We start from the raw sequence: 25,665 nt of genomic DNA on the forward strand, positions 1-25,665 counted from the left end.
AGGGTATGGAGCATACGTATTAGTTACATCCTAGTTTTAAAATTGATTTTTTAGATTTCTAAGCTCTGAAATAGTTTTTTGTATGTGTGTGTGCTGTGTATTTTAAATCTCTGCACAAGTATGAATATTGTCCTTAGTATAACTTTGCACAAACACAAGTAATTCTCAAGTAGCTAAGATGATATGATTTTGTATTTTATAAGTTAAGTTACTCTGAAAATATCATTACACAGTTAATCTAGCCAAATACAGTTTGAGTTGAGCATTAAAGTTTTTTTAAAAAAATTGTTTAAAAATGCTTAGTTTACTTTTATAGTAATTGTAGCGGTTTATAACTTGAGAAAAGTAAAACGCATAGGCTTTTATTGCGCTTAAACCTTTAGAAGTTTAAAATACTCCTCAAACATGACTTTAGCCAAATGGAGCTGTGGCACTCATGCAAAGAAGATCCAGAAGAACTCCACCCTCCATGGCATCAACTCACTTCTGAAAGACACGTGAGTTACAGGCTCTGGAAACACTGGTTGTGCCATGGTAGGAAAGATAACTTTTTATATAGAAAAATCATGAAAAACAAACCAAAAAACCCTGAAGCTTTGCCAGTTCTCACTGACTGTCTTTTCCCATTTCTCATCTGTTATTAGAATATAAGCTTCTTGGAGGAGCACTTTTTTCCTTTTTCTTTGTAAAAATTAATATTGCTTGCTCCTGTTGCTTTTTGAACTATAAGCTGTATTAGGGAAGGCCTTTATTACTGTTACTTTATGTACCTTTTTACCAAATGTTTCTGATGTTGCTAGCAACATGTGCTTTGCAAAAGGGCCATCCTTAGGTTTTAGTAATTCTTGGGTTGATATTCCACAGTCGGGGCCATCGCTTCTCCTCCCCCCCGCCAAGTGAATAAATGGATTACAAATAGAGTCAGATAAGTTGATTCTAAAATTCTTTTGTTCAAATTGTATGGCAATTCCTCTGGAGTATATGGAACTACTGTGGTAATATCTGATGCCTACTGTCAATTTTCCTGCGTATTTCTAGTAAGTGATATGTATTTAAAATCTCCTTAGATTTGACTAAACATCCATAGAACTGAATACAGGATTCATTCTTCAGAACAGGAACTCTGTGGAGAATTTGTTGAGCTTTAACAACTTATTTAGCCTTTTAAACAATCTATTTCTAGTGATGTAAATTCCTTCTGTTGATACTCTTAGCCTGTTTTGAGTGACATGTTTCAGTTTGACCTAAACCCATCACTGGCTGATGGCAGCCAAATCGGAAAAGGTCACTGGTACTTAAAGGGTTTTTGTAAGCTGGCTTGTGGTCTTTTAACTGTGTTGAAATTTACTTCATAGGCTAAATATGTTCAATTATTATAGTTAAACGTAATACAGTCCCTGACAGTTAAAGAACAAGGCATAGTACTGTGTTATGCGTGGGTTTTATTTCTTTTTTATTTCTGTCCTTCAAAACCCTGATCAGCTTGACAGGTGATTATATAAAACCAAGGAAGTGTGATCATTACTCTCTGGATGGACTGGGAGACTCTGGGGTTAGAGTCAGGAGAACTTCTCCAAGCTGGCTGGTAAATTGGTATACATAGTTGTGGGGGGAGGGCTATATGCGTCTCTCCTTTCAGAAGTTCATCTGCAATATCAGACCCCATTGCAGTTTTCAGAGGAGCTCCCAGACGTGTGATTGCTGTGATGTTGGCACTGTCAATGGATGCTTAAAACCCAAAGTGCGTGAGTTGCTAAGCAGAGGTTTAAGTTGTAGTTTGGAACTTTTATGACTCAAGTCCCTCCTAGATCAGGTGTTTCTTGTTGGAGGAGGTGAGGAAGAATGTTATGTGCAATGGATTACAAAATCTTAGTATTACAGAGTGCACATCTTTCTGCAACAAGTCTTATGGTTGCAAAATCAAAAATTGCTGAGGTTCTGCCTGAGACCTATTTTAAGATCTGGTGGTCTGCTCACATTAAGTCAAAATAAACTGTATACTTTTTACTCCTGTTGTAAGATTAATGCAACTCTGGGAATACTTTGTAACTTTTGCTGATGAGCCACAGTAATTAATTAAAGCTTTGACTGCCAAACTCTCCATAAAAATAATGCCAAAAATGCTGCTTTTTTAGTATTCCAGATTTAACTTGCAAGGCATGGAGTTAGGCTAATGAAACTCAGCGGTAGGTAGTGAGAAACAACGTACAGTTTCCTTACAGTTAGTTTCTGAATAGAATGGTAAGGAGTAAATTCTTCTTTAAGCAGAGAAGTTTTTGTAAAGAAGCAGAATTTATCAGCTGTTAACCTTTAAAACTGTCACCCCCCTTGTCTGTCAAACATTTTCAATTCTGCAGAAGGTCTATTAAGGAATATGCTGCTGGTTTCTGTTCCTTTCTCCCAAAAGTGTTTTTGTGGGGGAGGCTTTCTGGATTTGAGTGCCATCTTGTGGTGTGTAAGCCTCTAAGAAAAGGTAATAACCCCCCTTTCATTATCAACCTGTGAGTATTTGATTAGTATAGAGAGGTACCAATTTGTATTTACCATGGAAAAATATTCATTGCATAGTGATCTGCATTTTTTGCATTGTGCTTAGTAGAAGAGATTGCTACTTTTTGCCTAAAATTTTCATCAGCTCATTTTAATTACTTCAATGTGTAGCACATGAAACGAGCCCTGAAAATTTTACAGCTAATATAGACTGTGGTAGCCTGCTAGCTGTGTTAATATACTACACTTGTCGTCTTTTAGGAGATAGGACTTCTAATTAATGGTGATGTATAGAGAATTAAAAAATAATCTGTTGGGAACGTACAGGTAAACTTAAGTTCTGTTTATTTCAGAACTGTTTTAGTTTCTTTGCTGTAAAATTGGTATCAGTGGAGAAGCTTAAATCTTCTGGTTTAAATGACAACAGAAAAATTTCAGTCATGAATCCAAGCTGTGAGACTTTTAATTTAAATAAAATTTTGTATAAAATGGTGCCCTGCCATTTAAGATATCAAACCATTATTTGCATTGGAAGTAGATTTTTGCATAAGCTGTGGACATTATTTTACCTTGTGTATACTGTGTGACTATGGGACATAAGATATAGCAGTAACACTTTCTATTGAATATTTTTTTGCCTCTGCAACTTTGAGCCTATTTCTTTACTATAGCAGGGCTAAAGCCAAAAGGAAGGTTTTGAACTTTTTTAGTCATATAGATTGACCCCCAAAATTATAACAGTATAGCTTATGTGAGCACGCGTGTGTGTACATATATGTATGCAAAAGCTCCCAGTGGCTTAAGGTATGAATAAAGGAGGTTGCATCAGTAAAAGTAGTTGCAGTTAAAGGTTTGGTACAGAAACGTTCTGAAGTTAGCAAGAGCATAGGTATTTTATTAAGATCTCATTTACGACAAATAAATAAAATTAGCTAACATACACATATTTAAAAGAAAAATAAAATATTAGAAGAGCAGGGGGAAGGGAAATCTCTTTTGTGTCCCCTAACAGAGGTTGCAAGATTGCAAGCAAGCTGACGCAATTTCGTGGACCATTAGTATCAAAGGTTGCTAATACAACTAACAAAACTCATGTGGACATCTGATCTTTGTTGCTGGTTGAGTCAAAAGTCAATGAAGCAGATTAATGCAGTCTCTGCATCTGAGATTATGAGGATAGAATGAAACCAAAAGATTTACCTATGTTTTATACAGTAAATAAATGTCAATCTGGAAAGAGAAACCTGAGAATGGAAAAAAACCCCAACCAAACATAAACCCCAAAACAAAACAAAAAACCAACACCACCACCCCCCCCCAAAAAAAAAAAAAAAAACAAAAAACCCACAAAACCCCCCCCCCAAAACAGAACCTGCCCAGATGGAGAACTGATTCTAGTTTGTTATGGAAGAAAAACCCCTTCATCTTTACAATGATCATGCTAAAACCAAACGCATCACACAAAATGTGTATGGCCAGATACTATTGGTCATTATCTTAATGCTTGTCACTGACAGGCTAACAGTCATCTCTCATGCTTAGGGTATTTTAAAAAAAAAAAAAAAGATGAATGAGGAGATGGTAGCTAGACTTAAAAAAACCCAGAAAACTAAAATTCTTAAATTCTTAATTCTTTATTTAAATCTGCTTACTTTACACAATATGGCTTTCTGATATAGCATAACTTACTCCTAGTTTAAGCACATGCTTAATGATAGATCTCTTCACTTTTCATAGCAAGTGGATGTCATAACTATTAACTTTAAACATGGTTTAATGTTATCTCTAGGAAGATAACAGAAGAGAAAAAGAGCCTTTAAGTGCTGCCCTTGCCTGGGTACTGCTGACACGTCAGCCTGTGTTTCTTTATTGACACTTTCTGCACCTTGTGCTGGACAAGTGCCAGCCTGGAACATTGTGTTTTCTTCATGAGAGCACTGTTAGTCTTAGAGGAACAAAACCAAACATAGTTATCACCTATAAAAATAAGCAGAAAAACTTACAGGACTGCAGAATATGAACTACCAAGTGGGGTATTGGCACTTTATTTGTCCTCTGTAGCTACGGAAAAGAAGAAAAAAAGGGTTATCTTTATATTTGTTTAATTTGTGAATGCATGTTGTGCAAATGAATTCATTTATCAGAGAATAATTAGAACCTGTCAAGAAGTCACAAAGCCTGTACACTTTTGAAACAAAACAGACATCTGAATGTCATTCCTTGTATGTTGTTTTTATTTTTTGTCAGTATAGAAGAAAAATTAAGTGAGTGCTGTTGACGTACTTGAAGCTGATAGTATCTTGAGATTGTGTTGCTGACGTTCTTTTGTGGGTTTGGTGGATTTTGTGAAGTTATTCAGAACATGTAGATTTGTAACCATATTCAAGCAAAACCTAACAAAACCTCCTGCAAGACAATGCTTTTAAAATTATCTGGTTTTAACCTGAGATATTGAGAAGCTTTTTTTGCCTTATTAAAAAATAAATTATGTTAATGTAGTGCTTTCTGCACTGTATTTACAAAATTGCTACTGTTTGAATGGTTCTGGAAAGAAAAAAATTATAAAATGTTGGAGGTTTTAGGACAGATTTGCTTCTGTAAGTTGAGGTGAATAGAACCAGAAAAATACTGTCACCACCTAATTTAGTGTACATGTTAAATGATTTATAAACAATCCAGAAATATTGAAATAAGGCCATATAATTATTCTGTCATCAAGAGATCTCTGCACACAATTTCTTCAAACTCTTCTTTAGGATTTTTACTGGGTTAGCATTAACTGAGAAAATGGCCTAAGTTATATATAAAAACATGAAGGAAGAAGCATTTTATATTACATGCCATAATCAAGATTTATTCCATTGTTGTTTTTCAGCATCAGCATATCACCTATGACTCTTCTTTTTTCTTTTTTTTTTTTCTTTTTTTGTCTTTACAGATGATACTTTGGGATTGGGATTTGAAGCAGTGGTACAAGCCTTATTACCAGGTCAGTGTATTATGAATCTAATTATTCTTTTGTGAAATGTGATTGAGTACAGAGTTCACTGTAAACTGTCCAATTTCAATTTTTCTGTTGCTGTTTTATTTACCTAGCTTGCCCTAGTACATTCTAGCTCTGTGTAGCAGAGGCTTGATATTTAGTGGTTCTGACCAAGTTGACAGGGATCTACTTTCTGTGGTGGATGAGAACAGTCTCAAACTTAACTAAGATGACAGGGGCTTTTGGAAATATCCGTTAGCATAAGGTTAGAGAGTGGTTCCCCAGCAACGTCACCAACCTCAGGTCTACCAGGTTCTCACCTTTTTTTTCTTGATTGCTTTTTTCTCCCCCTCTCTCTTGCAGCAGCAGTGGCATCTAATCAGCTATTGCTGTTCCTATTCAGAGAATTATGCTAAATAAAAACTAATCACTTTTTTGACAGAATTGTTAGGATTTGTTTCAGTAGAATGAGGGTTGATAAAAGTAATGAGGCTGTGGAAATTGCACCTCTACAAGGGGCTTATAACAGTTTGGCCACCAAAATTTCTGTTGATATTATTGGAAGAGACAGAATACTAATTTTAATTCTGAGACAAAGTAATGAAAAAGTGAAATAAAAAATTGGCACCAGACCTTTATTTTGAATAGAGAAAAATAAACTGAAAGCTAATGTTGAATTCTGAAATTATTATTGCGTGGAAAAAACACTTGCAAAAATTGGTGTCTGAATATGTCTATATGTATATATTTTCTTTAAAAGAAAAATACATTGCATTGATTTATTATTTATTTTTAAAATTTGCAATGGATAAGATGCTTATTTAAAACTTAGAATACTGTGAAATGTTTTGACATGTTAACAGTTTGCAACATTTCCATCTATTCTAGAATGCTGGCAGTGGAAATGGAGTTGATCTTTCAGTACTAAATGAGGCTCGGAGCATGCTAACAGACCTCCTGACTGATCCATCCCTTCCACCACAAGTGATTTCTTGCCTTCGAAGCATTAATAGTTTGATTGGTGCTTTCTCAGGCACATGCAGGCCAAAGGCTAGTCCGTTCACACCATTTCCTGGTTTCTTCCCCTGTCCTGAAATAGAGGATCCTGCTGAAAAAGGAGATCGAAAGCTGCTCAAGGTCAAATGACTTTAATTTTCATTCATATGTGTGTTGCAATTAAAAAAAAAATTATCAGGGAAAATTCATCTGGAAAGAATGTTCCTGTATGGATAGTAGCTTCTTTACTGAGTACCTGTGAACTACGTTTAAGGTCAAAAAGAGAGCGGCTGTGAAAACACATGGAATGAAATGTAGATAGGTACCAAAATGCAAATTCAGGTGGTTGATGGATAGACAGGTAAAAGCACTGGTCTGCACTCTGAACACATGGTTCCTCAAAATAACCACAGAATTAAAAAAACTAAAAGCAAATATTAAATGAAGATGTTATATTCTCATGATATGGCATAAACAGGGCTGTTCTCGATTCTCCCACGTTCTTGATCTAACAATTACTGTCAGTGTGGCTTTTTCGCTGATGTTTTTTTTCCAAAGAAATTTACTCTTGTGAACATCAAACTAGCCATCAGACAGAAGCAAATCAGCTATGTAAAAGGAAAAATAGAGATCTTCTTTCTGTGCAGCACATCACGTTATGGACCAGTGTGTAAATCTACTGTCACTTCTTCATTATCTAGGGTAATTAAGTGAAAGACGACTGTAGTTACTATATGACGTGTTAAGGAACGTGGTGGAAAAATGCAAATATGGACACTCAGCTGTAGTGCATCAGAGCTAATAATTCTAGGGTAGCCCTGTATTGACAGCTTGAGCCTGTTTATTGTGGAGGCTGGTCTGGGACATCCCTGCCCTGAGTTGCTTCCATTTCCAGGCAGTGAGCAGCTTGGCCCAAATTGATCAACTTGTTGGCTTAGTATTTTGGAGCAGATAAACTGTCTCAAGCCAGATTCAGCCTGTGAAATGTCTTTTGGGAACCATTGTCAAGACAAATGCTTTTGGGGAAAACCTCAGTGTCTATAGATTACTCTGTGGAAGATCCTGCAGGATCATTGCAGTATGAAATTTCTTGGAATATCACATGGATATCTGCACAAATCAGTTGGGTAGGGATCATAATCATTCAGCATATGTTTTTCTTTGTGGATTTTTTTGAAAACTGCTAAGGACTGGTATACCAATGTGAAAAATATAATTTATGTGAATGTGAAAATGTTTTTTAAAATTTCTATATAGAAATCATCTTTGACTTTGCTAACATAGAGTGATATGGAGTTCCTTAGTTCCTCAGCTACCCATGTTTTGTTTGTTCTCTGCTTCTTGATTTAGTAGGGGAAAGTTCTGGAGATTTGTCATATCCCCAGTGTTCCCTTGTTCTTAGAGTAGCCAGGAAGAAGAAAAAGCAAGTGCAGGTGCTGGGGTGGTCTTTCCATATTGTGCTCACATGCATTTTTTTCGGGAGTGGACCTTTCTCCTCCAATGTTGGGGATTTTCAGCTGAGCTCTCCATGTTGTAGAGAGCATACAGGTTAGATTGATGTGGTCCACTGACAGAGAAGTCCATTCTAGCCTGAGAGCACTACCACTGTATGATAGCACACAGAATATGCTCCTCTGGTTCTCTTTCTGTTAGGGCTGGTTAAGGACTGCTGCATATTTCTATGGGCAATATGGTGGTCTTATTCTGCCTGTCCAATTCTACCTTTCTGGCTGTGACTACAGCTTTGCAGCAAAACTAACAGAGTCAAGGTACATCCCATATCAAGGACGCAAAACAGTCTGATTTTTCAGGGTAAGAGATTGTGCTCTCTTGTGTCAATGCTGTTTCATTTTTTTTTAAATATATAATAGCTTTGTGAGTTAAGTATGATATTCGACCACATGATGAAGCTTAAAATTGCAAAGTCATTATTTCTACCAGACTTTTGAAGTGATAGTATCCAAGGGTCACCTGTCCTCACACATGACCCTGCAGACCTTACTCAATACTGCAAATATTGTCTCAGACTTTTTGTTTTAAACATTTTTTTCCTGGCATCCTTTTTACTTTGCAAGGTCTGATTACACACATCTGTATTATGCAGAGGAATCTTCCCACCCTCCACCACCCCCCTCCATTGAATGGCCAAATCTAGGGATGAGTTAACAGGTAGACTGTGGACTGAATGCAGTCAGATAGAGGGGGGGTTTTTTATATTATTTGTTTGAAATACAATGTATAGGTTATCTGTGCAATGTATGCAGATATGCCACAGCTGGCTTTGCAGTTTCAGTTCAGTGATCCTATCCTTTCTATTAGTTTGGTTCTACTAGTTGCTATTTAAACATGGATATACCTTTCTGGGGGTATGTCAGTCAGGCAGAGCTAATAAGTCCTGAGTTATTTCCATACAGGACCGTTTGAGTGCTGTTGCCCTGCTTTGCAGAGGGCTTTGTGTTCAAGTACAGCTGTGATTCCCAGTGTGTCTAAACTAACACAGCTTCCAGGCTGGGAGTAGTGAGGTGCCTTGGGAAGCTTCCCAAGTGGCTGTGGGGCTGGTATGGAAGCAGAGAGGGAGCCTTGATGGACCAGAACTGACCCTGTGTATTGTGCATCACCCTTTCCACAAGTTCCACAATACTTGCACTGTCAATATTAGGCATCTGAGTTATTGAAATCTCAGGCTATCCTGAGAGCTGGAGAGCTGACTGTGTAGTTGTATGATTGGGATGCATAGAAAAAGAATCCATAATCCTACAGCAACTGACTATGACTAGAAGATCTCCATAAAAGCTCTGAAGAGTAATTGTTGGACCACATGGATTTCAGAGTACAAGTATTTTTACATATTTTAATTTGGGGAAAGAAAAAAGGAGATATGAAAAATAATTATTGCTAGTAAGCAAAATAATTTGCTTGCATCTTTTTTATTTTCTTGACCAATAAGAGTGAATGTAAGATACTATACTTGCTGTTTCACTGTAAAAAATTAACAATAGTCTTCACTAACAGTAAATAAAATTTTAATGTCTGTTTATAATTATATAGATTTTAACCATGGTTAAATTACTCAACAGGGATTAAATAGCAGGAATAGCCTTCCAACACCACAGCTGAGACGAACATCAGGAGTTTCTGGCATTCCACCTATAGAATCAGCATCTTCTAGATGGGAACGGAGTAACAGCAAGAGATCTCATCAGGAATATAACACATCAAGGTAAGCACTTAACCACATGTTAAGAGCAATAAGAAATGTAGCCTTTCTAAAATGTTCATGCCTGTAATGTTGGAACTTGGCAGTGGAAGTATTTAATGTAAAATCTTGTGAATTAAGTCTCCAAATTCTGCCAGCATAAACTGGAAAATGTTTCAAGTTAATTATATACTCTACTTTGTAACTCTGTTTGATCTCAAGTAGAAATCAGGTCATTCTGAGGTTGAATGGCATGCTCTGTCATAACAAGTAAGCCTGCATATCAGTTTTAGTAGGAAATGAAAAAAAAAGTCCAACATACACAATTGCAAAACAAACTAGTTTAACCTCTAAACCTTTACTGACTTCCTCCTTCTCCTTTTTACTTAAAATATGTATCACTTGCTAACTTCCACATACCCCAAAATTTGTCTTCTAATTAAAAGGTGATATGACTTTCTTGCGTTTGGTAGCCACTGTTGTGTATATTAAAACATTTATTATTCCTATGGTCATCAAGCAAGCAGTAATGTAGATTAAGAAAGTAATCTCTTCTCTACTTGTTAGTCAATATGGTGCAAATAAAGCTTCTTTCCAGAATTAAGATTACATTTTGAATTAGGATTAAAATAAATGTACTTTTTTTTCTTTTTGTTGAATGTTTTATGAGTGAAACTTCACACATTTAGTTTTATTTAAATGTTAAATGTGTATGGCTTTGCTCAATATCTTGTAAGAAAATTACAACAGATGTTTGAAATTGTGTTGCAGCTTAAATCCATAAAAATGTGTGTGGTTTTGCTTCTTTTCATACTTGGTATCCCTTAAGACTTTAATGGTTTTATATAGGTCATAAGTAGAGTATAATAGATGCATTTTTTAAAAGAAAATATGAGTTATGCTGATAACTGATAATTACTAGTAGTGGATGAAAGTTTATATACACACATACAAGAATTTATTTATCAATATTATATTTAATTTTAAAGTAAACCATTTAAATAATTTGGCCCTTGTCAGTGGCTTTTCCCCCTTGAATAAAATATGTTTTTCAAGTTTTTACATAGTAAAACTTAATTGTGGTTTGTGTATAAAATATAATTGAAGATGCTAGTAGTAGCAACAGTAGTAGTAGTTTAAGGATTGTATTTTCATGCTGATTTGGTTATCAGTGTTTGAAAGAATCTCCTCAGTTATATCCACTGGAAATAACCAGAGACCAGAGAAATTGCTTTAAACCGTGGGACTTCGGTTTGAGGCTCTGCACTTCTGGTGCAGATGCAGTGTATGTTTACAGAGGGTTTCCTTACAGGTTCTACTGACCAAAGAACCTACTCAAGCTCACCCGATTAAAAGTTGCAATACGGAAAACACCCTCACTCGTACTGCATCACTTTTAAATTACCTCTTGACCCTGATGACTAGCACTTCTAGTGAGTCATGTTCCCCTGCTCTGCTCCCATCCGCCCCCAGACAGCCCTAGAATATGTGTTCGCTTTTTTGTGGTTTGTGTCCTACCCTTCAGAGTGTTTGCCGACACTTGCACTGTCCCTGTCTCCTTGCATCTTTCAGTGATTATTCTTACCAGGTTCCCTTTAACTTCTAACACATAATCATCTCAAAATCCCCCATAGGTGCTTACCTTACAGATAAGGTTAGATGAAATAGCTGAACTGGCATAGCTGTTCCTGCTGCCAAAAGAGGCAGTCCTGCATTCCTAGAGCACTTTGTGCCATTGGCTCTGGCTCTTGAGTCAGCCCCTTGAATTGTTAGAAAAATAACAGCAGTAAAAAGACCACTTTTCCTGCCTTGGGGAGCTGATTCAGCCCAATGAAGGACCCAATGAATGTTAGAAGAGAAGCAAGGAGGAGCAGGCTAATAGTAAAAAGGGAGAGTGAAACAGCAAACTGTTCACTTAGGAGGAAAGCTTATAAAAAATTGAAGTGTTTTTTGTTTGTTGTTTTTTTTTTTTTACATACAATGACTTTCAACTGAATTCTAGCTGGGTTGAGAAAGATAAGATATTACAGAGTGGTGCTATAAATTAATATTGCTACAAAATTTTACTTAATGTTCCAGAATTTTTTTGTATCCATCCAGACAGTGTTCAAAAGCAACTCTTGAGAGCTGCTGTTTTATTTGCATGCAAATTCTTGATTTGGTTTCACATTCAAACACTAGTTCAAGATGAACTGACCTTGCTTAATACATAGTCTTCCTACACTAAATACTGTTACAGTATTTTTATGTGCTTTAAAAGAACACATGGAAGCTATGATAGCTAAACACTGTACAAATAGTAAGAAGTTCAATCTATCCCAATCGTCAGCCCAAACATTTTTTAGAGTTGACTAACATGTCAGCATCAGACTTCAGAAGAATAAATTTGTGTTTATTCTTTAACTCATTTTTTTTATATTTATATATTTAAACAAATGATGGGAGATCAAGTATTATTTCTGTATTCAACTTTTGTTTGAAATCTGATTAAACAAGATTAAATCTGTTTTGGTAAATACTGTTTTCCCATACTGAAATGAAATAATTAGTTTTACATAAACTATTTTCATTTGAAAGTACGTGCATACAGTTATTTTTAATCGCATATCACTTTTTTGTTTACTAAAGGAAATATATAACTGAATTTTGGAGTGCAATTTCATGCCTAGAACAGCAGATGGCGTAATACAACAACTGAATTTAACGATTTAGCTACTGAAATACAATATGCCTTTATGTCACAACCAACTTTAGTTTTAAGATGATAATAAATAAAATTATTAATTAAGTATGCAAAATTGATTTGAAAAGCAAGCCATGGCTGCATAAGTGTGCCATGGTATTTCCAAAATAGCCAATCTTTTAAAGGTTCTCAGATCTGTTAGAAAATACCCTGCTTTGTTAAAACATTCAAGAAAAGTAAATACCATGTTAGAAAGTAAAACCTATGGCACATGCTCTGAATACACTTATTGTGTCATTTTAGAACTGCGTAAAGTTTTCTGTTGCTTTCACCCATCACCCAGCAGGTTTTTTTCCATATAATTGACATACATATATTGTCTAGCTCATCTTGAATTTGACTTCTTTGTAGTACTCTCTTTTTCTTGAATGGTAGTGGACCTGTAACAGAGCAGTCTGGCCATTTTATAAGCATTTTATTTAATAAAAATGGAAGACAAGGTAGGAAAGAAAAAAAAATTCTTACTGTTTTATTTTCAGCCAAGGATCTCATTCAAATGGGTCTTTTGGTGCAAACTTGCTGACAATACCAAAACAAAGATCATCTTCTATGACATTGACTCATCATATAGGTCCCAGACGAGCAGGTAAGATGCAATTTTATAGCTTAGGGGCAGGATGTCAAGGTAGTAGCTAGTACATCATGTATTACAATTGGTTTTTTTGATGTAAATGTAGTACTAAAATAACATCAGCATGTTGCATATATTTAAAAAATATTTTATTTTCAATCTGCTTCTAAGAATACTCAAAATTACATTCAACATCAACTTTGTAGAAATCTCAACTATTCACCTATGTAGCTGCAAATTGCTATGATGTCCAGTATGGTTGAAAATCACAACATTCACATATATTAATAAGGGACTTTTTTTTAGTAATTATGCTTTTTGTAATGGAACAGTGTCACTTAGACACTCCTAAATACCTGATAGCCATCTGAGATGAATATTTAAACAAATTTTGGAGCAGGTTTTATTCTAACACTGTCAGTGTAATAAGCTAGTAAATACTCTAACAGCAGTGCTGAAATAATGTGTGTATCAGTATTTCAGAGATTATAACTGGTCTGTTTGCCCATATTAAGTGAAAACTTGAACACTACTTCTTTTGACATTTTTGTCTATCCATTTTAGCATGATCTTAGATTAACAACCTGTCTAACAATTTTGTGTTATAAAATTTTAAATATGCAGGTTGGATTGAGAAAGATGAATGCACTTTTTAATTTTTTTTTTTTTTTTTAAAAAAACCCCAAACTCACCAGTTTTCTCTGTATTACTTACTAATGGTTTGGTGTTTCCTTTTCACTCTTCTAAACACCAAGAAACATGCAAAGTTAGGCCAGATCCACATGTAAATACATTGTTGCACATTCTCAATGGTTCCATCTTCATAAAAAGCTGGGCTGCCTTCTGCACTTTTCTACTTTGAATCTTGTGGAAAATACAGAGCATAATGATATGCGTTAAAACCTGCTGATGTGTACGTGTAAAAAGGATGAAATTAAGAAACCATCATTATATTATTAATCTGTTTTAGTTCTGAAAGGGAGTTTACAAATTGCTTCTCATCTTTCCAGATCTTTCTTTGCAGCAGTGAAGTGACATTTGCTTTCTAAAACTTCTGTCTCTGCACCTAGCAATGTGGACTTAGAAAAATCTTATCTTTTACTGTAACAAAATGTAAATACTACTCTTAGGGGGTGTGAGTCAAGTCAGTGTAGCCTATGACACTGTTGGAACTGTATAATCTATGCATTCCTTATCTAAGGGCAATACTGTATATTCTCTTAGTGATTTGTTATCAGGCACTGTACAGTCATAAAACTTATGATGGAGTTTTTGCTTCATAGTTTGCAGCAGAATAAGTGATTCAGCTTTGGAAAATCCACAGAATACCTTGTTATTTTGCTCACAGGCACTTTATTCTTTTTGATAAAACTATGTTTACAATGGCTATAACTTACCTTGGGCACTTGTAGATACCCTGTCTTTTGTATGTTTTCACAAGGGAAAGAAATGATGTTTTGGCTTAATGCAAAATTTTGTTGCAAATTCACGTTAGGCACAGAGTAGCCAAAGTCCAGATTTACCAGCTTGCTTTCCTAGATTTCACAGGCAGAAGCCTGAAGTACACCCTAGCTTACTGTTCAAACAGGAATAGGGAATTTCATGGACCTAAGGAAGACGGAGTTGTTTGTTGGTTGGTTGGTTGTTTTTTATCTCTAACTACCCATGAGCAAACTTCAATATTTTTTTTTTCCAGTGGCTTATTAGGCAGATTTAGATAGGTTATCATGCCAATAAAAAGAAGGTACATCACTGTCAAAAGAGGCCAGTATCTGCTCAATTTAAACCCTTGCTTCAAAAATATGATTACAACATTTTGGTTTTTTACTTTGTTTTTAAAAATGTCTCAAGCATATTTTTTTCTTTATTGCAAAACAATGAGGTAAAAGAATTTTTTCTGGGTCAGTTATCAATACTGAATTGGTTTTGATGATTTTTTTTTTCCGGAAAATTTTAAAAAGCAATCCTGAATCAGAAAAGAATGTGGAAAGTTTCAGCCACTGATTTATTTTTGGCAAAGCTAAAAACAAAACAAAACCTTTGAAAGCCAAATTTGTAACACGTTACATAGTTTGCCCATTCAGATGTATAGCCTGGACTGCTGCATAGTTGTAGATCTCAAAACTTGTAATAGATCTAGCTACTTTATATGTGTCTAACAGTGTGCCTGTACACTAGGTTTTGAAAATTTGCATATTCTTTATAATTTATAAAGGTGGTTGTCATTCAATTTCAGTCTTTCTAAGCTGTAATGTTTTTATTGTAATCTGAACCCCATGTAATATTTGTTTTGGAAGGTGGTTCTCCTGGCCTGAGTCCTGTGGGTTCACCTAGTCATGGATCCGTCTCCAGTGGGGCTTTCAGCAGCTGGTCACCTGTAGAATTTCCTGATACTGCTGATTTTCTTACAAAACCAAGCATTAACATACATAAACCTCCAGGATACACATTTAATTCTCCAGATTTTCAGCAGCAAGTTAAAACACCTGTAGGTTATATGTGTATCAGGTACTGCAAACTCTGTTATGTTTTTAGTAACTTCATATGCATTAAAAAGAATACAATTAAAATGAAAAAATATAACGAGACCTATACATCTACTAGTGTTGAAAAAAAGGCACATGATGTCATAATAATCAATAACTATATTATCCATAGGAGACTAAAGAATGCTGTATGTATGCCATTGATTTGAAATGGCTCATCCTTGAAAGCAGCAGTTATTGTACAGTTACAATATTTTACAGATTTTTAGAAAAGGAGGACTTCGTACCTGGGAATTTAATTCGGTATTTCTGAATACTTTCTAAATAATTAACTCTATTTTATTAATTCATGGAAGTGAGTCCAGGAAAGGGGATGGTTGATTATTTTCTAAGTACAGACCAAATTTGTATGTGCCAAATTTAGGAGAAAGTACTAAGGTCACTTGGTGGAAGAACCTTCAAAAGCATGCCTTTTTAAGAAAAGTAATTTGCAGATATTTTTCAGTACAACACAGCAGTAGCAAAAGAAGAAAATTACTGAATGTTGTAAATATTTTTCATGTATTCTGTAAGCTGTGGACGTCAGATACCCAAGCCTGTGTCAACACCAGAACCAGAATTTGCAGAATATAAAGACAGAAAATCAGGTGGGATTTCAAAATAGACAAATATTTGATATCAACTAGCTTTTTTTTTTTAAAAGCCGATTAAATTAAAATTTTTATATTTCTACATGACATTTTTCCTATACTTTAAGTAACTCATATGCATATATTTTATTTTAGTTTGTGACTTAAGATAATCAAGATAATGGAAAATATTGCCTGCTTCAGAGTAAGGATTTTATAATAGGCTTCCACTCATAGCTTTATAGTTCTGTACTCCATATATCAAAGAAGTTATCTTCCATCTCAGCTAAACTAATCACTGAACCAATTTTTGCAAGTAAAACGTTATGCTTCTAGCTTTTCTCAATCTTCAAATAGGTTTTGTCTAATAAATGTTGTCCTTTACAACTTTTTTATTGTTAAATTCTTAAATAAAAATGGTTTAGAAACAAGCTATTACTTCTGTTTCTGTGAAGAATCTGTATGATCAGTTCAAGAATTATTAGACAGGAGTAATTTACAAATAAATTGTTGATAACGATTTATGCATGTATTTTCTTTAAGGTGAAATTGGAAGTGCTATTGTTTCAAAAGAATCTTTCCACCATACAGAGAAGAAAAAAGATGAAAGGAAGGAAACGATCGATCAAACACAAAATAACCTACTTGTAAGCATGTAATTGCAAAAAAATTTGCAATAACTTTTATCAATACAGTATTTCTTTATAATTTCTAACATGCTGTAAAGAGGTTTTCGCATTGCTAAGAATTGTAATTCTGAAGGGAAATGGTGCGTTGTTGAAATTCAAATTTTCATTTAATAATTGTGTGTTTACAGCTTGCATAAATTTCACTAGCAAATGACAAGGAAGATGGTGATTGTATTAATTTTGTTGATCAAAATTAATTTGTGTAGATTTAATGTTGATAGTATGCTCAAACACTGATTGACTAGTATTTTCTCTAGGAATTTTATGAAAGATGTAGCAGTTTCAGTTAGACTTACAAATGAATGTTCATGCAGTGCAGTGTATTGGAAGTGCAGGGAGAGAAACAGTTTAAGCTTTACAATATTCTGGGTTTATACGTCAATTTTTTTAAAGCTTGTTCAATGAATGAATTGTTAAAGCTCAGTAAATGTTTTGTTAGCCTATGCATATTTTTGCTTTTTTTAACTCATCCTGTTTAAAAAGAAATAAGAATGAAAATGTAGCACCATCTCAGAAAGCCCTGAAATTTGCTGTCCCAAAATATGAAAAGTCAAGCCCTTAACTGTGCTATTTGTACCATTAATTTATGATTTTCTCATAGCTGTAATTACAGCACCATTCAGTAAGTTCAACAATGATTTATCATTTTCATGGCTTTTTTTGCCAGTACAACTGAAAAATTAGTTTTCATTGTTATTTTAGAGATGATAAAGTATCTTACTCTCATACAGGCGGAGCAGAGTCCTACATTAGAAACAATGTTATTAGACCATGATTCACTAATGGAGAAGATGAACAACTGGAATTTCCAAATCTTTGACCTTGTACAAGAAATGGGAGACCAGTCTGGAAGGATCCTTAGCCAGGTTTGTTGTCTTTTATTATATGAGGGAGGGTATGTAAAGCTGTCATGCTTATGTATTTTATTTAAACCGTGAAGAAGTTTTGCTGTCAACATAGATGTGAATGCTAACTTGACAAGTAGAAATACCATTTCGCATGTACTCCATCTCATTGTAAACCGTAAAAAGTGATTTATCTATAGGCAACTTGCTCCAAATTTTCTGAAATTTATTCTCAGTGTAAAAATATGTTAGATTCACACAGTCTTTTGCCTCTTGATCCTACAAACAATGGGATTCTTTTTTTGCATGCTGCTTTCTGCATGTAGTATCCTTTTTATCTCTTCCTGACTTACTACTAAGCTCTTTCATGCAGTTTCATGTTGTGCTGAAGCCAATCTACCGGCAGGTGCAAAAGTATGATCCTGTTTGCTCTTGCCCACCCTCTTCCATTCATCAATGTCATCTGGAAGCTTCTGTCTCTTTCTTTATACTGGGTTTACCAATCATGGAGCTGTAGTATGAGCTGGATTTGCTTCTGATCTGACCACAAAATATTTTTATTGCCAGTATCTTAGTTTCCTACCCTGGAGTAGAATGCATGTTACTCTTGTTCAAGGGTAGTGTTAGGAACAATCAGCTGGAGGGAAGGAAACGGGTTAGAAGCACTCAGGTACGGTTGGAACCATAGGCCTGCACCTATACTGAAGACGGGAGAACAATGGGGATAATTCATTTTTGTCATTAGAGACTGTCTTTTCTTTCATAATTCTGGGTATTGCTTTAAATCTTCAATTAGTCTTGTTTGATCAAATGTTTTCAGGCCTTTTGTCACCTCAGTTAATGACAACTGTTAATGTACAGACTAGAATGCCACTATCCACTTTTGATTGGTGTTTTTACTGTAGTATACTAGTACTCTGTGATCCACATTAGCTTGCACTTCATTTGTGTGCAATCTAGGGGATAGTTCAAACCTGTAAGTACTTAAGTGTGCAGATTTCTACTTAACTCTACCAGAATTTCTGTATCAGTTCTTCCTGATACTGTATGTATGTGTACTACTTGTCCTTCTCCTCCTCTCGTCCCAGTCCTTTTGCCTGTTGTGCTGTAAGCATCTGATACGTATCTATCTTAAGAGTCAAATAAAAACTGTATTTTACCATCATCAGTTGTAAGGTTCTCAGATTGGGTATGTGTAAAGGGGAATGGTTGGGACAGGTGGAAGGAGGGATGTCCCCTCATTTTGCTCTCATGTTCCCTTGAGCACCTCCCACACTTCAGAATTTATTCTTTCTCTTAAGTGTCTGGGAAAGAAGTGATAAAAATGAGTAGCAGTGACTTGTTTTGAAAAGCTTTCTTAATATTTGCAGTCTTGGGGGGTATTAGGTCTTTGTAGTCACTAAGTTCTATTTGTAAACCATAATGTATTTGCACAGTGTATAGACGTGTGGTGTTCTGAGTACATTTTTGAAATGTTTCTTTCATTTACTAGCTAGCTGTGTTAAAAATACCCAAGATAAGTCATAAGAAATAAAAGAAATAGGATTTCTTTGCCCAAGTCTCAAAAATAAATATAATGCTGTTTTTTTTTATATTAATAGCTCTGCTACTATAGTTAAGTAATTTGAATTTTTGAATAAGTAAGAATATAGATTTCTTCTTTTTAGGTCTCTAATGGAATAAAGCATGAGTTCTTTAACATCATGGAAATTTTGGGAGAATATTATTAAAAATAATCAGTTGTGCATAGAATTTATCAGTAAAGAAATAAAAGCTTTTCTTATTCTGTATTTGAGAGGATGATAAAAATCCACGTTTTTCTGCCAAAAAAATCATTAAACATGTCTCTATGACAATAACTTTCAGATAATCTTTAATGGAATTTCAGTAAGTTCCATCTCTATCAGCAACAGGAATATTTTTAGAGTTGAAAAAGCAGAGTATGCTTAGGCATATTTTTCAGACTACAATTAATTTTAATATGTATTTAGGTAACTTATACCTTGTTTCAAGACACTGGTTTGTTTGAAATTTTCAAAATCCCAGCCCAAGAATTCATGAATTACTTCCGTGCACTAGAAAATGGCTACCGAGATATTCCCTGTAAGTACTATCCAATTACATATGGTTTTCTTTTATATTAGTGTATCATCTCCTTTAGTGTGTGTATTAGTCTAATGTTTAATACAGAGGTAGACAATGTCTGAGCTTAGTATATTTTTAATTAGTACATTTGTCAGAATTTAAAACTGATTTAATGAATTGCAGCAAAAAATTGGTGGACTCCAAAATTGAATTTGTTAATATGTAGGTTGAATATAATCTCAAAGAATTTGAATGAGTAGGTGAATCAAACGTACTAAAGTCAGTGGGAGAATTTTTGTTGATTCAACAGAAATTTGGTTTAGGCCCGTAATAGAATAATAAGAAAATATAGAATTTTGATAGTAATTATTCATCTTGCTGTTTAGGGCAGCCAAATCTATTGGAAAACAAAACAAAACAAAAACCACCCCCCCCCATCCCATTTCACAGATGTTTGCACAAACCCAGATGCTTGTAGGTATCAGATTGGAAGCAATGCTAGTGGCTCACCATCACTGATTTAAAAGGCTACTTAATCCCTTCCTGACTCTCAGGCAAGATGAAGTATGCTTAGATGATGTTTGATGTTTATCTAACTTGTTTCTTAAAAACGTTCAGTGATATAGCCTCTACTAACAATTTACATTCAATTTTTCCTTTGTATTTAATCAGAATCTCCCTTATAATAAATTTGGTACATTATATTTCTTATTTTTTCTGTTTGTTCCTTTTGATTATATTTCAGATAATATTTTTGATTATATTTTGACAATTTTCAGATCACAATCGTATACATGCCACAGATGTTCTTCATGCAGTTTGGTATCTGACAACACGGCCCATTCCTGGATTTCAGCAAATTCATAATGAGCATATAGTAGAAAGTGATATGGGTATGTATTCACATAGGTTATTGTTTTCTTTTGCTCTAAGAATGTTTAAGTGAAACTACAATAGGTAAACCAAATTACTCTGGAAGAAAATATCTTATTATTCTTATCACTCAAATATTTTTTTGTATTTTAATATACAGCAGTAGAAGTATCACAATGTTAGTACACACCATTCAGAAATATCATGCAGTAGGTTTTTAGAAAAATTATTAGATGAGTAGGGGTTAGTTTGTTAGCCGAGAATATAGATTCACTTAATAAATTTTCTGTGCTGAATGAAACCTCTGTATACTGCTACAGTCAGCATATTTTTAGCATTTGAAATACACTAGACTAATATTTCTTAACTTTATTGGGAAATTAAATAGACCAAAGAAAAAAATACTAAAGTCAAAGTATTTAACTTAATTGAAGTTCTCCTTAATGGTTTTAGTGTAAAAATGAGTATTTCAGAATTCTGTATTAGGTATCACACGCAGACATTCAGGCATTGAAGTGACTACCCTAACAATAACTGCATAAAAGCATCCCTCAAAGAGAAATACGGACTTGAAATTCAAATTTTGTATGACATTAGTTCTAATGAAGCTTGCTTTTGTGTTGTATGTGACTTCATGGAATTAACTATTTTAGCTTTGTATTTTTTACTAAAATATATACTGTAAGTAAAGTACAATTATTCTGAAGATACACTTTTATACTAAAATGTATGCATTTAAGAAAAATAAAATGAGGAAATCAAGCACTCTCCAAGAACTCTGTTTTATATGTGCAGTAAAAAAAGACAAGATGCAAGTCATGCGACTTTTAAAGGGCTGTGATTCTAAGAAATAATTTGTGAACTGTACAGAACATCATACAGTATATGTTATTTCTTCCTTACTAATTAGCCCCTCTGCTGTCACCTTTCTTTTTTTTCAAGTTTGTCCATATCCACTGATTGCACCCTATTGCATTTTCTTTCTCTAAGTGTTAAAAGGGTTGTGACTGGAAACTTGATTGGAGGAAAGAAAAATAATAAAAATCCTTTTGCTTCCCTTTACAAAAAAGTAAAATTAAAATAAGAAATTATACTCTTATTGCTTTGGAACTCTTCCAGTATAAAAGTTACTAGGATTTTTAATCCTCGCTTATTCTATTAAGGCAAAAGAGCCCCTTTTTATTATGCAGTGACAAAATATGTACTGTTGCTTTTTTTTTTTTTTTAAAAGTAGTCACTTTATCCAGGTGAAAGAGGAGGATAAAACTGTGAATCTCCTTGTCACGCAAGTATTTCTAACTTAATGGGTTTAGTTGCTTTTACAGTAGTTTCCACTGTCCCCCGAGCTTTTCCTATAGGTCTGCAAGTTCAAGAAATGGGCAAATTATAGAAATACTAAGGGATATGCTAACTGATCCTTTCTTGGCCTTATTGAGGTTGGAGAGAAACTGTAGAATGCTCTTTTTTTAGTGCTGCCATTTTAAGAAGGGAGTGAAATTCCAGGTCTGCGTAACAGCAGGAGTTCTTTCGCAGCATGACAGTAAGGAGTTGGCAAAGAAATGACAGAGTAACATTAACAGTAATATGTAACCATTGGTATCCATGTGGATTTTCCAAGATCTGTAGTTTGGACTCTGAGAGGTATATTTTTGTTAGTTTTTCTCCTTCTTTTCATTCTTCCCCATGGAACAAATACCTACAAGTGCATTTTAATAATGAAAAGCTTAGATTGTTATGGTTGCTTTCTAATCTAAATGACATCTCTACTACAATCAAAAGACACAGACTAGATGGCCACTATGCCTTGTTCCACTAGATTGCCTTCTCTGCTTGCTGAAACATTCCTCTAAACCAGCCTTCTGCAGCACGAGTGAACTGTAGCTGCAGAGAGTGACTTCCTCTGTTTTATGTCTTCTAAGGCACTGTACAGTTTCAAGGACCAAAGCAAATCTTTTCTTCCTTCCTCTCTTCTTCTGATGAGGGCAGTAAGTGTGGATACGTGCCCCACACATATTGCCAAAACTGTGAAGTCTACATTTCTTTTTCAAAAATTGTATGGCAAGAGTGAGCGCTGACTGTGGTGAATTAAAAATATTTCTTTCTCCTGGCTATGACTGTTCAAAGCTCTTCTGAAAGTCTCCTTTATTTGTGTGAATGATAATTATCCCTCAGCATTGTAATGGCAAATCTTGTCTGAAAAAAATGGATCCTGAGGTATATCTGTATGTAGTATTAGGTAAAGAATTGGTTTTAGAACAGGAACATTCCACTTTCCAGTTTGGGGACACTTCTTACAGGCTCCACAATGTCCTGTAGGATTTTGCCCACCTTGTGTAATGTCATGAAACAGCTGAAGCTTTTCATGTATTTGTAAGACTGCATCTACCCTTTTTGGACAACACATGTGGCCATGACAAATTTACAACTTACTGGCATTTCAACTTTTCTTCAAAATTGCTGGTTTATCTATGAACAATAGTATGACCTTTTTTTTTTTTTTTAAAGTATAAGTCTTTCTTTGCCAATTATTCAGCTTCACAATTACAAGGATGACTATATTAAGATGATGTTTGCAATGGTATCTGGCTGAGTCATTTAAAATCTATTAAAAATATGAATGAAATAATGCTCTAAAAAAGATTTTATTTTTGTATTTTCAATTTTCTTAGATGAAGCCAGTGGTATTGCCCCTGTTCAAGTCAGCTATATTTCTTCAAAAAGTTGTTCTATTGCTGATGACAGTTATGGTTGTCTGGCATCAAACATTCCTGCTTTGGAATTGATGGCTTTATATGTAGCAGCTGCTATGCACGATTATGATCATCCTGGTCGTACAAATGCTTTTCTAGTGGCTACAAATGCACCTCAGGTAAGAAATTCTTTAATCAGAAAGTTATTTGTCTGTATCTGAAATCAGAATAATGAAAATTTTTCTCTTCTATATGCCTACTGTAGCCTGTTTAGGAACATTTGCCCAACTTAAGAAACAGGGAAATTAATTTGTACTTGACTTGTGTAATACTTTTTTCTTTTTCTGATAAATTCCAATGTGTTTTGTACGTATTGGTTGTGTATGTGTAAAAATAAATTTCAATTTACAAAATTGAAAATAATAATGTAAATCAGTGCAGGTTACAGTAAAAGATTATTCCGTAGAGAGGTGGCCCTAGGACTGCTCTAAGCAGCTAGTTCATGGCTATCTTACATTTTGGGAGTCCTCTGAAATCATAGTGGTATCTGCAATTACGTTAAAACACAGGTTCCTCTAATAGTCCAATTAACTGCATTGCCTAATCTCTGTATTTCAAATTAGTCCTTTATGGTAAATAGCCATTACTTTAAGGGAAATTGAGTAACATAAGAAGAAATCAGCATGGCATCCTTGCTTTTAGCTCCCATATTCAACTTTGTTGTTAGAACAGAGACTAGAAAGAAAGGAGATGCTATGCTCTTCAGGGTCTAAAAGGCTAAGACAAAAGAGGTAAAGGAGCGTAAAGCTAAGATAGCAGATAGGAGAAAAAAAAAAAGGTGGGGCAGGGAAGAATTGGAACGAAAAGCACTGAAGAAAAGATGCCTAAACTGCATGGCGAAATATTTTTATCTAAAGAGTGGAATATTATCTGAGGAAGAATACTTGTGATGGCTATTTTGACCTCTCTTAATAAGTTAGAGATAAGAAGCTAAAATAATAATGACAACATCAACAACAACAAAAATAATAATAGTAAATCAGAAACCAATACAACTTGTCAGGAGATGGAGACTTTAAAAGTGAACATTCTAGTCAGTTTTCAACAATTCCTCATTGCAAAAAAAGTTTAGGATATAAGCAGTTATGTATTTCTGCTGAAAACAGTATACAAGGAAGAATAAAAACAAACACAGACATTCATCTCCAATTTTCAAAAATATACACATTCATTTTGTTAATGATCTGTTCCTTTCCTCAAAACATAAAGATTATTTTTACAGTTTTCCAAAGAATTTTTTTCAGGTCCTATTTTATCTGTATTCAATTAATTATTTTTTAGGATGTTTTGTATAAACATGGGAGTTGTGAGTAAAATTTACTACTGTTTTACTATTTTAGTTAACTCACTTGCAGTTAAAATGTATTCATCAGTGTTAAACATAGCACACTGAAAACTAGCGATACTCCACACCATTTCACATTAACCACAGTTCTTGGAGTCCTTTTTTGTGTTTTTTTTAAACAATACTGGAATTAAGAGGAATTAAAAGCATATGCTTAGATCTGGGATTTGGTTTGGGTTTTTTTGTTTGTGTGTTGTGGGTTTTTTTTATTATGTCAGAGTGTGTGCTTTACACATATGGCCAAGAGTGCAAAGTCTACATTTTAAGTGGTTTGTGTATGTGTGCCTGCAGTGTGAATGTAGATGTCACTAAGACATCATTAAGGAATTTTAAGGAAAGAAAAAACTTTGCTAATTGTTTGTGGTTTTTTTTTCTCATCTGCCATTTTTGTTTCACTTTAACCCTTAAAACTAGAAGGCAAAACGTAATTTCCAATAGTTGTTTTTTTTTTTTTAAATTAAGACTTGTTTCTGACTAGTCCCTAAGCTTCAGAATGTTTAATTATAATTTTAAGTCTTTACTCTGTCATTTATGATTCTCTCTTATTTTATTTTTTACTTTTTATTGGTAGGCTGTTCTCTACAATGACAGATCAGTCTTAGAAAATCACCATGCTGCTTCTGCCTGGAATCTTTTCTTATCACGACCAGAATACAACTTTTTATCAAATCTTGATCATGTAGAATTCAAGCGTTTTCGTTTCTTAGTGATTGAAGCAATCCTTGCCACTGATCTCAAGAAGCATTTTGATTTTCTTGCAGAATTTAATGCCAAGGTTTGTTACTTTTTAGTGTCTGCACTGAGCTGCTCATGATATACTGATGTTAGTGTTGCTATTCAGTAGTTGTTTGTATTAATAACTTGCATTTAATGTTTTATATTATTTAAATTTAAGTTACTAAAAAATGCAAATAGAGTATTTCCTTTGTACAAACCAATTGTACATTGTTTTGTAGATTGCCTAATAAGCCTAGTAGATGTGAG

General features: G+C 34.4%; 1 protein-coding gene across 1 annotated transcript in view; it reads left to right on the plus strand.

Moving 5' to 3' along the window:
• Nucleotides 1-25,665, plus strand: part of PDE3B (phosphodiesterase 3B) — an 88,954-nt gene that overhangs the window by 59,753 nt on the left and 3,536 nt on the right. The window contains exons 2-13 of the mRNA XM_059825793.1: nucleotides 5,429-5,479; nucleotides 6,362-6,610; nucleotides 9,547-9,689; nucleotides 12,888-12,994; nucleotides 15,277-15,487; nucleotides 16,039-16,112; nucleotides 16,638-16,741; nucleotides 17,515-17,649; nucleotides 19,620-19,731; nucleotides 20,493-20,606; nucleotides 23,256-23,455; nucleotides 25,253-25,456. Of these exons, the coding sequence (XP_059681776.1) occupies nucleotides 5,429-5,479; nucleotides 6,362-6,610; nucleotides 9,547-9,689; nucleotides 12,888-12,994; nucleotides 15,277-15,487; nucleotides 16,039-16,112; nucleotides 16,638-16,741; nucleotides 17,515-17,649; nucleotides 19,620-19,731; nucleotides 20,493-20,606; nucleotides 23,256-23,455; nucleotides 25,253-25,456 (1,704 nt within the window). The remainder of the gene's footprint in view (nucleotides 1-5,428; nucleotides 5,480-6,361; nucleotides 6,611-9,546; nucleotides 9,690-12,887; nucleotides 12,995-15,276; nucleotides 15,488-16,038; nucleotides 16,113-16,637; nucleotides 16,742-17,514; nucleotides 17,650-19,619; nucleotides 19,732-20,492; nucleotides 20,607-23,255; nucleotides 23,456-25,252; nucleotides 25,457-25,665) is intronic.

The sequence above is a fragment of the Gavia stellata genome, chromosome 17 (genome assembly GCF_030936135.1).
Source record: "Gavia stellata isolate bGavSte3 chromosome 17, bGavSte3.hap2, whole genome shotgun sequence".
Lineage (NCBI taxonomy): Eukaryota > Metazoa > Chordata > Aves > Gaviiformes > Gaviidae > Gavia > Gavia stellata.